Source organism: Euprymna scolopes, chromosome 14, assembly GCF_053919585.1.
Source record: "Euprymna scolopes isolate OS-2025 chromosome 14, ASM5391958v1, whole genome shotgun sequence".
Taxonomy (NCBI): domain Eukaryota; kingdom Metazoa; phylum Mollusca; class Cephalopoda; order Sepiida; family Sepiolidae; genus Euprymna; species Euprymna scolopes.
Window position 1 is genome coordinate 50,865,211 of NC_136495.1, and position 16,945 is coordinate 50,882,155.

A 16,945-nucleotide genomic window follows, 5' to 3' on the forward strand; every position below is an offset into this window, starting at 1 on the left:
AGTTTCAGAATTAGTACCTCAAAGATAATATTTACATAAAACGACGACTCAGTACTGCCACCTGGGGCTGACATCTCTCAAATCATATTAGCCCAGGTTAGCCTTTGAACAATCCTGGTCACAGCTGAAAAACCTGACAAAACAATATCATACCGATTCTTGTCCAGAATTGCCCTTATATTAACAAAAATAAAGAAAAATCTGTATGTACATACCCATGATGAAATGAAAATATCATATTCCAAAAATTACATAAATTGATCAAGTTTTATTTTAAAATTTATGAGTATCCAGAATGGCAAACTGACCTGGCATTTTGAAAAAAATTTCAAGAAACTAAGGGAAATAACCCAATAATTCAAAACTTGTGAGATTTATATTGTAATTCCTATGAATTTCATTAATAAGTTAAAAAATTTCTTTATAAAAATAAAATTACTTGATCAATTTACATGATTTATGGATTACATTTTCATTTCAGCACCATTACATACAGCATACACATTTTTCTTTATTTTTGTTTTTTTAATATGGAAGGAATTCTGAACAAGAACTATTTCACCATCTCTACAAATATTCATACTTGATTTTGACAATCATTGCATCTCATTAACCCTTATCCTCAAATGGCATCTGGTTTGATAAGTAGGAACTTTTTTTATTAAATAGAAAAAAAAAGAAATAAAAATAGCCCAAAATATAAAAAAATATTGTTTTCTGTGTCCAAAGAAATTTAGTTTGTTTATATTTTGGATGTAGGCCTCCAAATATATACTAGTACATTAATCACTTCAAATTTTTTGTAGGGTCCTGGCACTCTTATAAATCTAATATCAAATCGATCAGTTATGTGAGAGTTCATCATATTACTGTGGAGATGAAATGACTCCCAACAACAATACAACCTACTGTTGCAGAAGACTGGGATTTTTTTTTTCTTTACTTATTTTCACCCCAAACAAGACATATTGCCACTTGGGTGTAAGGGGCTACTATTGGGACCATGTCTAACAGGGTACTGAGAGAAGTTAAGCAGCGAGATGTCTGTTCACATTACACTGCATGTTAGTAGTCAAAGAAGAATGTCTGTTCACATTACACTGCATGTTAGTAGTCAAAGAAGCAGGAAATGGAGGGAATTCCAAGTCCAAAGGAAGGAACTATTAGAGTAAAAGGCTTTCTGGCATCTATGGACATCAACAGTATAGGGATGGGAGTTTGCAGCTTGTTGGGTTAGTCAGAAATATGTATGTTAAGAGAGCATGAGTGCTGTGAGATCATCAGAGTGCATTTTACTAAAGTACTTGTAAAAAAGGTACAGGGATGCGACATTGCAGTGATGGGACAGAGGCTGGAGCTTGTCTGATAGTGTGAAACTTGTAAGATTTGAGATTCTTTTTTTGGATCTTGTGTAAGAGTGAAAAACTAGTGGCAGATGTTTCAGCTCAAATGTGACAAAAATACTCTATGCATCGGCAAATTGTAGTTTTGTAAAGATATAGGATACTCTCTGATGAGAGTAATTTTTAGCATGGTAGAAAAAGCCCATCTTCTTTGCAGCAACCTTGGAAACATTCTCAATGTATCTGTTCCCATTTCATAAGAAACTATCAGAAATATCCAGCTTTGTCCAGGAATGAAGGGGAATTCTGTTACTCCCTGAATCCAGTATTGAACCCAATGTTATTGTATTTGTTATCGGTAGGTATCTCCTGCTCAACTAATGTTTCAAGATGTGATGTATAGTTAAATCTGAAAGAGATTGAGAAAGAGTATCGACCTTTATTCTTGCCTTACCTGTTTCAAGCCTTCAATTTTCTTAAATTTGGTCACAATAATCGCAAAGACAGGCATGCAAAACTCTTTCTTCACATCAGGATTGTTTGTAATGTCAATATGATGAATACGAACAGGATAACCCCTGAATAAGAAATAATGGACATTCTTCTAAAAATTAAACAATTTGAATGGAATATTTTTTAGTTCCATCTCATTTAAAACAGTTCTATTTAATAACACAAAAAATGTGTTGAAATGTACATTACAGAAAGTCTATACAGAAAGTGTACAAGATTGGATGCTTATGTATAAAAAGGTACCTTTAAAATATTGCAGTTAAAATTAAATGATAGCAAAACTTTATGTATTTACTTGATATTGAAAAATATTATTGTACACCAAAAAGTAACAGAAAATGTCAATTAGAATTTTATTAAAAGAATAAAATTAACTTAGCAATTTTATGCTGTTGATGCCAAAGGGAGACAATCAGTCTTGAGTCATTAACTAAAAAGACAATCTGATAATGGCGCAATTCTCTCAGTTACAATACAAAGTTGTAAAACGGAGTTTTATACTTACATTTGTGTAAAGAATGAGAGGATCTTCTCAAGAATGTGTTTTTGTAAGAGTGAGATGATGACATATCGTCCGCCAAGTCGCATCGTACGGGAAATTTCTGTGAACATGTTGTCCACATCCGCCATCACTTCGTCACTTTCATCTGTCATTATTGCATCAAGTGTTCCTTTGTCAAGGACAGCTGTGAAATCACCATCAGCAAAATTCATCTGAAAATAGTAATAATAAACATCTTTATTTCATTTTAAAAATAAAATTATGCATATATATATATATATATATATATATATATATATATATATATATATATATATATATATACTAGCATGGGTGCCCGGCGTTGCCTGGGTGTTTAGAGGTGTATGCTGAGCAAAAAAAAAAGGGGGTAATTTTTTAAACTTTGACCCCTATTATGACCCCTGAAAATTTATTGTTTTGGCCTCAAATCAAGTTATTACGTTAGATTCATGTCCATGGAACCTATATCTAAAATTTCAAGGGTGTAGACCAAAAATTGTCGGAGGAGTTTGGTAGAGTTCTTAAAGGTCAAATCGTTGAAATTTGACCCCTTAACAGCCAAATTTCTGGCTGACACCCGTCACATCGATTTTCCCAAATCTCAGTACCCGGTATTTCAAATTTCGAGTCTATAGACTAAAAATTGACAGAGTTATTGCGTAGGGAAATGTACACAGACAGACAGACACACACGTTCACTTTTATAGATATATAGATATATATATATATATATTAGTGTTGGGACGATTAATCAGAATCGGAATCGGGAAAATTGGAGCTTTTTGGGGTATCGGAATTGGGAAAATTTGAACCTATTTTCCAATGTCAAAACCTATTCCTTTAATTATCTATTTTATTTTTATAAAATGCCCCTCATTGCTTGTAGTAATAATAAAATAATAAATATTTATTGATTAAAACTTCCAGTAAGACTAAAATCATGTGATCTAAAAATTTTAGTCTTACCGGAAGTTTTAATCGCACTTACAAGTGTGTTTTTACGTTTGAAAAAATAAATGCACATTTGAGATGTGTTTTTACAGTAATCAGGATAAAATAATAACTTTATAGTAAAATATTTAGAAATTTATAAAGAATCGGAATCAGGAATTTTGTACAGAATCGGGAAAAATATTGGAATCGTCTCATTACTAATATATATATATATATATATATATATATAAGAAATCAATTTTTAAAACCAAATACGATGTAAAAGATTATTTTTCTTTCACTAAATGAAAATAATCTAAATCAAATATTTCAGTTAACTCCAACCTTCCTCAGTGATTTATAGATATTGTTTTTTGTTTGTTTATTTTTTTTGTTTTTTTTTTACAAGATGGTCACCACTTATCAAGGCCCGGAAGTCACTTGGGGATAAGGGTTATTGCGTGTACAGTACGTTGATGTTGAGATTTTTTTCCAGCAACCTTAGCAATAGACTTGATGTATGTGTTCCATTTCAGGTCAGGAGTAAATGTCAAGTCAAGAAGCTTATCAAAGCATGGAGCTTCCCCTAGTCGAGAGCCATCCATTTCAATTGATCCAAGAAGGGGATCAGAGCGTTGATAATGTAAAGATAGGAGCTTGGTTTTAGATGCATTAAAAGTAACCAGCTACCTCTTCCCCCACTGTACCACGCGCTCAAGATCAGAGGAGAGAGAATCAGAGAGAACTTGGTCATTAGCGGCCTTTGATGTGTTGCCATAGATATCTATATAAAAGCCAAGTACATCCAAGGATTGAGTACTGCTGCCATATCTGGGCAGGAGCTGCTAAAATCAGCATATCCTGCCTTGACAGAGTACAAAATAGACTTCATAGCCTAGTGGAGGATGCCCTTTTCTCTTCCCTGCAACCTCTCTCCCACAGAAGGGACGTTGCGAGAATGTCGTTGTTTTATCGTTACTTCCATGGGAAGTGCTTGATTGAGCTCCAATGTCTGGTCTCCCTTCACCAATCTTTCACGAAAAACACCCGCCCGTCTAGCTGAAACCAATGTCAGTAATTTTCCCTACTCTTTATCTGTGCCTAAATCAAAACGTAGATTCCATGAACAAAGCTTCTTTCTTAGAAGTGCACGCCTGTGGAACTCTCTTTCGTTTGCCTGTTTCCCACCTGACTACAACTTGGATGTCTTCAAGTCCAACATAAACAAGTTCCTGATGAACCGCCCCCTTAAGTAAGACACTTTATCAGATATCCATTACTAACGATTACTACAATATTGTCCCATTGATTACTGTACACGCAATAACCCTTATCCCCGAGTGGCCTCCGAGCCTTGATAAGTGGTGAGTTCCATGTAAAAAAAAAAAGAAAATGAAAATACAGTGCTGGGTTGTCATGATCAGTAGTGATTAATATCAGAAGTTATTGTACTCACTGTGTCTGATGAGTTTGTGGATGACTATATTTTATATATATATATGCTAACTGTACATACCAATTTAATTTTTTTTTTTAAATATGTTTAAGTTATGAAGAGATAAAAAAAAAATAGCTGTAAATGTAAAGGGGAATAACACGTTTTTACTTTTAAGTTTAAATAGGAATTATCTCCCTTATATTGAGATTTTTAGGTCATTATTTAAAAATGTCTCCACTGTGATAATCTTCTGTGCTAAAATAATTATTTTCAGAAATAAACTTAAGTGAATTCTACTTTTTAGTGTAAAGAACATACTAATGTAACGATGCAGAACTTAAAATTGGAAAAATAATAGTAATAATAATAAAAACTTGTATATTTTTATTTTCTTGGCCAAATTAATTGCACGTTGAAAAATGGTTTGAACGAAACAAACATCAAATAAAACTTACATTCATAACATTCATTTTGTGAAAAGTCATATTTGGTCGATCTTTCTGATTCTTGCTGATCATCTGTCGAATGACAATATCACTCGTATCAATGTTGACAATATTCTTATAGCCAACATCATACATGTCAGCACTCAGCTGAGAGTTTCCACAACCAACCATCAGGATCCTATCGGAGCATTTGATATATTTGTGTATCAACGTACACAGATCCGGAAACTCACCATACCTGTTTTGGAAATAGACAAGAATTCATTTTGATCTTTTGGAAAGTTAGAGATACATTTTACGTTTCAAGCCAACAATAAGAGGGCATTTCATAAATTTAGTTGATTGTTTTTAAATGTGAAAACTGATCTTTTTGCTGGTTGTTATTTTGCTGTTTTTTATCATGCCTTTTTATATATCGGCCATTTACATATTCAACAAGTTTAACATTTTACTGTTTTTCATATAAAGTTAACTTGTTGGAGTTTCAAAGTCATAAATTTAAGTTAATTTATTGCCAATAAATATGAAAGTCAATCTACTGGGTAAATAATCTAACATATAAAGTCATCTTGTCAGATTTTTAAAATCAAAACATTTAAGGGTGCTTATTTAGAATTACACTTGATTAAAAAACAAAAATACAGAAAATTTTTTATGATATATGTACTTATCATGGAACAAAGATGTCATATTCTAAAATTCGCATACATTAATCAAGTAGTTTTTTTAATTAAGAAAATCAAATTTTACAATTTTTAGCAATTAAAAACATAATTATTTTGAGTACAAACAAAATCTCTGCAGTCGAATTGAACTGTCAATCTTGAAGTTTGAAAAAATTTTAAACATCATGGCCACTCCCAGCCTCCTCCTTTATTTTTTTTAATTGAAAAATGTACTCGATCAAATTACATAATTTTTGGAATATGACATTTTTTCATGGCAAGTATGTACAACAGAGATTTTTTTGTTTTTTAACTATGTGTAATTCTAAATAAGCACCCATTTAAGCTGATAAGTCAAACTTTGCTTTTTACTAGCCAATTTGGATGTGATATTGTTGTACCATGTTATTGTCAATAAATATAAAAGTCAATGTTCTTGCTGCTTGTTTTCTCTTTTTTATTTACCAATGGGTCGCCACATATTAAGGCCAAAACTATTCAAATATAAGGGTTAATAATACAAATCAGCGTATTCCCCTTTGCATCTTGTCCGCTTTTTTTATTATATCAGCCATTTAAAATTTAAACATGCTGAGTACTATTTAGCATTTCATGTGTCATTTAACTCACTAATTTACTGCTTATTTTTTAATCTAACAAAGTTTATCTTGCTAGATTTTTAAAGTCAGAACCAAAAAAGACTTCAAATTTTTCTTTCATTTGTTTTTTATTTCCTACTTTATATTTCTTGCACACTATCTCCACATTTGAGTTCTCATTCATGTCCATTGTCTTTAAATTTCTTGCACACAACCTGTTTATCTTCTTTCAGTATTCCACTACACTTCTTGTGTACCTCATCGTTACAATTACCACAAAAAGATTGAATTGCAACAGACTCACTTTCCATAGCACTCAGCATGTCTAAATTTTAAATGGCTGATATACAAAGAAAGTGAATAAGATGCAAAGGGGAATAAGTCGGTTTGTATTATTAACCCTTATATTTGAATAGGTTTAACCTCAATAGTTTTGAAATTAATTGAGTGGCGAAAGTTTCTTGTTTTTGGGAGCTTTCCAACACTACAACTGCTGATCATCATTTTGGTATTGGTAACATTCACTTTCAGACTTTTACTTTTCATAGAATTCCTCCAAGACTTTAACAATAAGTAGGTCTTCATTATTTAAAGAAATCATACATCATCTCTCCAGAGCAGATACATCTATATCATCAAAATTTTGATTTTTTGGCCAATTTTCTCTTGAGATATTAAATAAATAAGCAGGGCTACCCAACTATACCTGGGACAAAAGTGTAACATGTTCTATTAAAACTTCTATCAATCTCTTTCATTTTACTCCTTCCTCTCTCCAACCCCCTTATTCTTCTCCGTCAAGCCCATTCCTCTCTAGCTGAACATACACATAAACAACTCTCCTTTATAAAAAAGATTCCCCTGAGAACAAGTGATCATTCTATTTCCAAATTAGTACATAATAACACTGAAAAACTTATTTTCCTTGTCGAAACCTGGCCTCGTCACCATTTCTATCGATGCGTACATAAAAAGTGTTCAACCAATTTTCTTCAATTTTTAAGACAAAAGAAATTAATATATTGGCTATTAAATACCATTTGAACAAAGTTTCTATTTTGACTTAGCTTTGTACTACAAAGCCTAAACTTTCAGATGTTCTAACTTTGGACTGGAAAGACGCTCATGTTTCATTCAAATTCTGTTGCAATTCTTTTCCATGATTGAAAAATATGAGCAAATATGTATTTTTCTAAATTTTAGATATTATTCATTCAGGGAAACACTGATCAAGAATACATTAACTTTTTGTGTGTTTGTTTTGTAGTTTTTTGCTTTTAGCTGGGCATACAAACAACTGCCTTTTATATAAAAGAAGAAGAAGATGGGACAAAAATGAATTCATCAAAAGTGGATACAGGAAAATTTGAACCTGTAAAAAAGAAATCTTGGGTTTCTTTGATATTTTCTTACCATTCAAATGGTGTTGAGCCACGAGTTTTGAAGAATTTATTCCAATAAGCATTGGAACGGAAATCAGCATGCGCACGGGGTAGCAAATTCATCTTGGAACAAATGGTCTTCGAGATCCTGCCTTTTAAAACGTCTTTTTATCTTTCTTTTTTTTCAGCTAAATGCTGCAAAATTCAAAAAAAGAAAAAGAAATTAAAAGAAATAATATGGGGGGGGGGGCATTTGTAATTTTGACGATTGTTGCTTTGGATTATTCGCATTACTATTCTTATCGTCATCATTATTTAAATATTTTGGTTGATGTAAACACCAACATTCAGATGCATCTTTTCGAACTTGGAAATCTTTGTCAAACTCAAGAACCTATTCGGAATTACAAACTGAACCCTTTATTTAATCCACATAGGTAGATTGTTCTCATTGCATCAGCTTCAACCAGATGGAAATATTAATATTTCCATTATTCTTACACCTGTAGTAAGGATTGAACCTCTAACCTCGAAAAGACTGTCACTTAAAACTGATTGTTAACTAACACCTTTAATTATTGTGCTATTGATCTCTTAATTAACATTTTCACTCGATTGTATCTGATAAAATGATAATAATCTATCTACCTAATCTACATAAATTCATATGACTGTCTTAATTCTGTTATTGGCATCAGTTCGCCAATTCTTTCTAGAATCAGGTAGGGACTATGTGAAGGTTGCCAACATCCATAAGTGAAAATTATACTATGGAACCAACTGCATTTGAAATGTGGCACAAGTCATAGATCCACATCATTATCCACTTGACCACTGCTCTTCCATGAATTAAATAAACAGTTCAGTTCAAATTCTGTATATTTCAAAGTTCAAAAGATGCATTTGGAGAGTGTCAGAAATGTTGTGAAAATAACAAGCAAGATGGGAGTAGTAGTTAAAATAATCAACAAAATATATATATTAGAATTTAATATGGGGAATCAGTTTTGCATATAATTTTAAAGTAAGATGATTACCAATTTGTGGACCATCGTCAAACCAGATATTATTTTAAGGGCATATAACCAACATTTTTTGTTTTGTTTTGTCAAGAGAGAAAATTGTATTTTTTGGGGGTCAGCAGCAACAAAAAAAAAAAAAAACTCCTTTAACCCTACGAGTAACCCTAAGTATGGTAAGAGACCCAACAACTGAAAAGGGCTCCCTTAACCTAAAATCTATAAAAAAAATTTTTCTTTTAAACAAATCAATGTAACATCTAAGATTTAACTAAAATGGTCACATGTCGTTCAAGCGCTATCTTGTCAAAAGGTTGGGTAATGATTTTATGCAAAAAAAAAAAAAAAAATAGTTGTGCGGCTAAACAGACCTAAAAAAAAAAAAAAAAAAAAACATTCACTTCTTGTTCTAAAAATAAAAAATAAATAAATTAAAACCCAATTACATGCACAAACAAAAAAAAGATAAATTTCAGAGATGCAAAGATTTTTTTTTAAATATACCCACACAAATTCTGCGGGGAACAAAACTTAAAATGCGTTTTGTTCAGCGGACGTAGTTGAAAGCATACTGAGACAAAAGAGTGCATTTTTCAACCAATCAACGCTCGAAGAAAGATTTAATTTTCAAAACCTTTTTTCTCACATCGCTTGGGAGCCGATCAACAAATACTTAAATGAATTCACTCACTCACTCTCACTCGGCGCGCTCCGCACTCTGCGTTCCTCACTCTTCACTCACTTCATTATTCACATCAACGACTCCGTTGCTATGTATTTTTCTGCCAGCATGACAAAACAATTATCCACATGCAAGCACACACACAGAGAAGAAGCGCTCATCCACATGCATGCACACGCACACACACACAGTAAATAACGTTTAACATTATCCTATGTTTGCACGTCATGCATATTGTTTTTATAAATAACACAAATATTAAGCCGCATGCAAGGACATTTACCTTCGGTATTATTATACAAACACCGTGACAGCGTTAGGGTTAGGGTTAGGGTTAGGGTTAGGGTTAGGGTTTAGGGTTAGGTTTAGGGGTAGGGTTAATTCGCTGTCACGGTGTTTGTATAGTTTTACCTTACCTTCTTTATTTCTCCTAGCACACACAAAAAGTAAGCCTGTTTTCTCGCTGAGAAAACAAAGGACACTCTCTGCCTTTTCTTGTCAAAACAATGAACAGTCTCAATAATTTTCACATTTGCAAGAACTGTCTATCCAGACACACCTTTTGGACACTAAAAAATGATTCGTTTGTTACTTGTTATTTTTGTGTAAATAAACACCTTTATTTCACATGTTTGATTTGATTTGATTTTATTTGTGGTAGAAAAATGGATCTTATGAGACCTGAGTTACCACTACATGGTCAATTCTAAATTCTAAAATAGTTGTTGTTGTTTATTTGTTTTCTCAAATTTTTTAGTGTGTTCACACGTCATCCTAATAAAAGTACAATCTCATTGTGGAGGTTGTAATTTAGCTAAGCGTCTTTAACTCAAAACCAGTTTTGTTAGTTTGTTTTCTTTTACTTTATTTTTCGTAGTTTTAGCCGTTAAAAACGATATTATTTAAATAGAATTAAAAGTTAACCACACAAAAAAAAATCTCTCGATTGGTTGTAGATGTGAGGAGGAATTCTATAAAATGAACTCATGAAACACAAATCACTCCTGAAGGAGGAGATACTACCTGGAAAAATAGCCTCCTCGAATAGAACTAGACCATGCCTCATTTAGACGGAATAGTTAAGTTGCGCCCCTGGCCTACCTAAACAATAAGAATATACACCTGGCTGATAAGGATTGGCTCACTCTCCACTGCAGCCAGGTGTGGAACAAGGCCACGAGAAAGGAGGTAGTCATTTGTTGGGTTCAAAAAATAGGCAAGAACCGATCCATCCATCTGCATTCTCAATAAACGAACACTCTATTAGGAGATAATACCTGGGAGAAAGGGCCGAGTTGTACATCATTCTTGCAAAGATTACAACCGAGACAGTTCCTAGGTTATCAAAATGATGCCAATGTTTACCCTCGATTAGTATTTTCAATAAATGGAAGAGGGACTGATGATGCTACTAACAGGGACAAGCACGTGTTAGAAGAAACGCGTACAAGCCGCGTAAAGATAAAAGTAAGAAATTCGATATTTTGTATTTATAAAAACAATATGCATGACGTGCAAACATAGGATAATGTTAAACGTAATTTTGTTTGCATAAAATTATAAATAATAACAGCAAAGTTTTAAAAATAAAGTCTTTACGCACCTTTTTCTTTAATTGAGACAATCGTCAGGAATCCATGTTTGATGACATTTTTGACTCCTCCGATAAGAGAGTTAATTACAAAACAAAATCCGCTATTATTAATCGATAATATTGTTCGATTACGTTGCAAATCTCATTATTTATACACAAAATTATTCTACGAATCATACACGACGTTCATAGCATAATTTTATTCATATCAAATTGATGATAAATTCTAAATTTTAAAAATGCTATGCAACTGCCAACTTCAAAAACGGATTAAATTTTAATGAAGAAAATTTTTCCGTTGACACCGATTTATGTTAATGTTTAGTTGGTTCTTCTTCGCTGTTAGAGCGAACGTAGAAAATGTACATATTTAATTTCAAAACCAATGGTATCTATTTAATTGTCATGTCACAGTAATGAAAATATCCAAAAATTTCGAAAAAAAAAAAACGATGAGATAGAAAATTAATTATTAATGAAAATAGTTTTCGAAGAAAAGTAGCAAAAATTAAGTTTTGCTAAAAAAAAAAAATAAATAAAAATAACAAACCGGAGACTTCGAACTGTATCAAGAGAGGTAATTATTTTCTGAAAATCTTAGGCCAATTTAACAAAATTCAATTTTCGCTGATTGTCTTCGAAAACAGTTTTGGTTTCATTAATAATTAATTTTCTACCTTACGTTATTTTTTTATATGCTCATTATTGCTACATGACAATTAACTAGATACCATCGGTTTTACTTCGATATTTGAATTCGAGGTAATAAGGAAAAAGCTTTTTTTTTTTTTTTTTTTTAATATATACTAGCGGGGAGGAGCGACCTTGCCGACTTTAAAATACGCTTAAATATATTTTAATTCATGAAGATTTAATATTTATTATTACAGAACCAATTTTCAAATGTTTTCTATTAAAAAAAATGATTGGGTGCCATCAGCTAGAATCTAAACAAAAACAGTTAGCGTTCCACCGTTCCAGTTGTGTTCTCTACTGTTTGAGCTAACCCGACAAGTAAACAAGAAAGATTTAAAATGAAACCATTTATGATTGAATTTGCGCATGCGTAAAACTAATATAAAATATGTCGGCAAGTTAAAATGAACATTTTTGCATTTTTTGCCTACTTTTTGTACCCGTTATTAATTCATCTAAACAAAGATTTTACTTGTTATAAATTATCCTCGAAGTATGATGATTGCTATTTTCTGATAATTTAAATGTTATGTGACCAGTACTTTATTTGAAGAGTTTATTGGTTAAATATTTACACACACATGCATCTACTGTTTTATTTATATAGAAGATGATTTGCTCATTAAATTGTACAAAAAATACCCCATCTACCCAGTTCTGTAATTTTTTTTTTTTTTTTTTTTTTTTTTGGTGGAATATGTTATTACACCTGTCGTAGTTTATTCAAAAATAAAAATCAGATTCTACTTTTGTAAAGTTTGCATATAATCATCAAAAAAGTAAAATTCGATATTTTTGAAAAGTTTGAAAAAATATTCACAAAAAGAGAATTTGGGTACTTTTTTTTTATTATTATTGTCAGTTCACCCCAAACAAGGTACAGTGCCAGTTTGATGTGGGGGGGGGGGCTACTTTTTGGGACAAACTTTACAGGGATACTATGTAGGGAGTTGAGAAGCAAGATGCCTGTTCACATTACACTTGAACTTCCGCATGTCAGTACAGTCAGGAAAGCAGGGACCCGGGAGAAAATTCCAAAAGTTTAGCAACTCGAGGGTAGAAACTATTTGGATCTCTACAGTGTAAGGATGGGATTTTGCTGCTTGTTGGGTTAATCAGGGATTTTTACATCGAAGGAAGTACAAATGCTTTGTGTTTGTCAGAGCACATTCCATTAAAATACATGTAAAACAAGTACAAAGATGCAACATTTCGGCAATGCAATAAAGGTTGGAGTTTGGTTGCTAGTGCAAGGCCTATTAGGTTGATGACTCTTTTTTTTAACCCTGTCTAAGTGACTAGTGCTAGATGCACCAGTCCAGATGTGGCAATAATACTCTATTCATGGGCGAATGGTGGTCTTGTAGAGATGCAGGATACTCTCAGGTATGAGTAATCTTTTAGCACAGTAGAGAGAACCCACCTTCTTCGCAGCAGTCTTGGCAATGCTCTCAATGTATTTGTTCCAATTCATATTGCCTGTGAATGTAAAGCCAAAAAAAAAAGTATTCTTCCAGTCATGCCATATTTTCATGAGAAGACCACCGTGCCATATTCTGTCAAAAGCCTTAGATATATCTAAGGCTACTGCCCTAGCCTCACCTGCCTTATCTGGTGTGTGGTACATGTGTTCAGAGATTATGAAAGAAAAACATTCATCTTATGTTTATTTTTATGACGATTTATTTTTTAACCAATAAAATCAATAAAATAGACTTTTTTTTGAACCTGACTAAAAATGACTTGGTTAGGAAAAAGGTTAAAAACAAAAAAAAAAAACAGCAGTTGGATTTTTGTTATATGTTATACAATTTTTTTTTTGTTTGTTTTTTTTTCTGCAAGAATTTTTATTTATTAATTCTAAAAGCAAAATTAAATATTTTAAATTGTGATTTCCTAGTATAAAGTTAGCATAAAATATGTACGCACTTCTGTGCCAGTTGCCAATTTTTGTATTTTGTATGGAAATCAAAATTTATGCTGAATGAAAATAGGGGTGGGTTAATTAAGCATATATTTTTCTTTATTTGGGCGGGGGGGGAGGGATCCAACAATAAAGCCAAGTGCGGACACAATTTTTGAGACTCTAAAAAATGGGGGTGGGGGGGTAATATTTAAAAAAATTTATCTTGCTTTTGTTTCTGTAATAAAATTGTGTGGAAACAGTATTTAATGTTCGTGCTAGTTCCAAATAGGCAATCATGACCAACAGAGAATGCTGAAGCAGTTCTGACTTTTACTGAGTCTGAAGACAATCAGTAGAAATTTTTCTTTTTCTTTACTATTTGAAGATTGACCTTGCGTTTCTATATCAATGATATTGCTTTTTGTAGAATTTTGCACGGCTTTTTGCAAGGACGAAAGTCTTCTACAGATGATCCCTCCTCCTTATGCACTCAAAACCTTGAAAGGAATTTGCAGTGGGGAGGGGGGAGTACTAAATTCATTCTCTTTGAGTATGTCTTTCCTCCCAACCTCTGGCTATGTTTTTGAAACTTCCACATACACACTTTTGAGCATTGCCAGAAAAGATGCCCAAATGAACCCAGAGTGCACTTGTTTTCCAACGATAAATGTTACTTTTGTTTATGATTAACCTTATGGTTTTTATATGCAAGCTGGATTTTAACCACATTAAAAACTGGCATTGTGTCTAACTCTGTCATATATATATATATATATATATATATATATATATATATGTATATATATATATATATATATATATATATATATATATATATAATATAAAGCTGAACGTCTGTGTGTGTGTGTCTGGTCACGAATAGCCTCCTATATAGTGTACTATTTTAAAAAACTGATTACATATAATGATAGAAGATGTATCGAGGATCAGGAATGGGTATGTTTGATCTGGCAGAATAGTGGTTCATAAAAATTGTGGGGTCTGCGTTTGCGCCTGGCCCCCAAAGTATAGAAATAAAAAATGAAAAAAAAAACGTTTACAAGGGTTTTTGATATAGATGTACATAAGAATACTTTGATAAGTATGTTTCAACTTAAATAGGGATGGTATAATAAAATTGTGGGGTCTGCGTTCGCGCCTGTACTCCATGGAAATATGGCACAAACTTTAACAAAGACTTTTCATATCTATTTGCATAAGTATACTTTCATAATTATGTTTCAGTTTGAAGAAATATGGTATAATAAAATTATTGGGTGTTCATTTGTGCCTGACCTCCATAGAATGTAAATATGTCACAAAGTTTAGCAAGGTTTTTTTAAAACGGGGGAGGGTCCACAATAACACCTTAACTTTAATCTTAATTCACGTTAGCTTTTATTTATTTTTTTGAGTTGAATCATATTGTGTCGAATAAATTCACCTCATAAATTCACGTTCTTATTAAAGTGAAAGCCAAAAAAAAAAGTCTCGACACAAATTTTGCATAACACTGTTTTTTTCCTTCTCCACTTGTATGTGGCACTCTTTTGAAAATAGATAAATAATAAAAAATAAGAACGTTACTTGTTATCATATCAAAAGAAGGAAAAAATCCTGCTCACATGATTACGTATCTTTTTAAAAACATTTGCATAACCTTTTTATTTTTATTTATATATCTGTTTAAGCTTTTTTTTTGTCAGTGTACTAGAAGGAATTCAGTTGATTACAACCCTTTCTGCGTGTTCTTTACATTACAATAGTACAACCCTGAATCTGATGGCACAATACTAAACCGTTCAATACTGTAAAACTGAAACGAAGCTGTTCTGCTTGAAAAGGGCACCATTTTCTTCTTATTCATATTTATATCGATTCTTTGCTTTAAAAAACTAAAGTAATTACGTGTTTAGTTTTTTAATATCCCATTTTGCTGTTTTGGGTTATTTTACTAAAGTAAGTAAAGCTTCATTATTTTTCAAAACTGTTTTTGTTTTTTTGTTTTTCGATATTTTGTTGATATTATGTAGTAAGAGTGTTTAGCAGAAAAGCCAACAAACGACTACTCGAAAAAATAAATATACAAGAAATAAATGTTACCATAGTCAATAAAAGTTCAGTTCATATTTTTTTTAAATAGTTTTTAATACTCTTTACATGAAATAATTTCAGCGACCCGAAATTAAAACGAAATTTGAGGCAATAACTACTTAAATGAATTTTTATATAAACTACACATGCCATAATCGAATATTCCTCAAGCACAAAATAATGAAAAACATTGAAATATGTTTATAAATATTCTTTACGTTGACGGAACTCTCTTAAATTGTTAACATAGAATGCTCAGGTGCCCCTCCTTCAAATTGAATACGGGGCTCTCCATTTCAAAGTCGCTGCCATTTTGATTTTTTTTTTCAAACCGGTTCGTGAATTAAAAAAAAATTTTTTTACAAACTACTTAAAAATGCAAACCAATGAACTTTTCTACCATAAAAGTAACTTTTATTGACTATGGTAACATTTATTTCTTGTATATTTATATTATTATATATATAACATTTTCTCTTTGTAAGGAAACATCATTTTGTTGGTCACTCTTGGCTACGAATGGAAACAAAGTTGATATAAAAAAATATATTTTCGCAAAAATTATCTTTACTTTCATCATATTTTGCTTAGAGTAAAATTTTGAGTATCAAAACCTATCGCTTTACAACCTCCTTCTTTTCATAACCTATCATACTTTCATCAATCACAGTCCATTTTCTGTATGCTGTTTTTGAACCCAGTCAACGACGGGTACTTCTGCTAGTATATATATATATATATATATATATATATATATATATATATATATTACAATCGGCGCCGATTTAAAAATAAATGTTTTGACAATATCATCTACTGAATTTGTACTTATTTAGCTTTGAAATGCTATGGCCTAAAGAGGTTTCATTTTTCTTAATTTCCCCTTTTAATTTTCCTAATTGTGCTAATATATAAAACTTATTCCTCATCTTTCATTTAATATCACCATGTTAAAGCAGTGCCAGGTGCGTTGGGAACATCATTTATGCTGCATGCTTTATTCAAGGCTCCCAAAACAGCTCCTCCTGTCCAAAGGAAAAAGACCCTCTGGAGGACAGCAGAAACGGTTCAAGGACAATTTGAAGGTCTCTCTCAAACAGTTCAGTTTGTAT

At 32.0% G+C, this 16,945-nt stretch overlaps 1 protein-coding gene across 1 annotated transcript in view; it reads right to left on the bottom strand.

Annotated features, from left to right (window-relative positions):
- The window catches only part of LOC145292994 (eEF1A lysine and N-terminal methyltransferase-like), a 52,972-nt gene extending 41,549 nt beyond the window's left edge, over nt 1-11,423 (bottom strand). The window contains exons 1-5 of the mRNA XM_080139247.1: nt 11,147-11,423; nt 7,874-8,037; nt 5,206-5,434; nt 2,362-2,570; nt 1,798-1,921 (exon numbers count right to left, since the gene is read on the bottom strand). Of these exons, the coding sequence (XP_079995373.1) occupies nt 1,798-1,921; nt 2,362-2,570; nt 5,206-5,434; nt 7,874-7,965 (654 nt within the window). The 5' untranslated portion in view covers nt 7,966-8,037; nt 11,147-11,423. The remainder of the gene's footprint in view (nt 1-1,797; nt 1,922-2,361; nt 2,571-5,205; nt 5,435-7,873; nt 8,038-11,146) is intronic.
- Nucleotides 11,424-16,945: the final 5,522 nt, after the last annotated feature.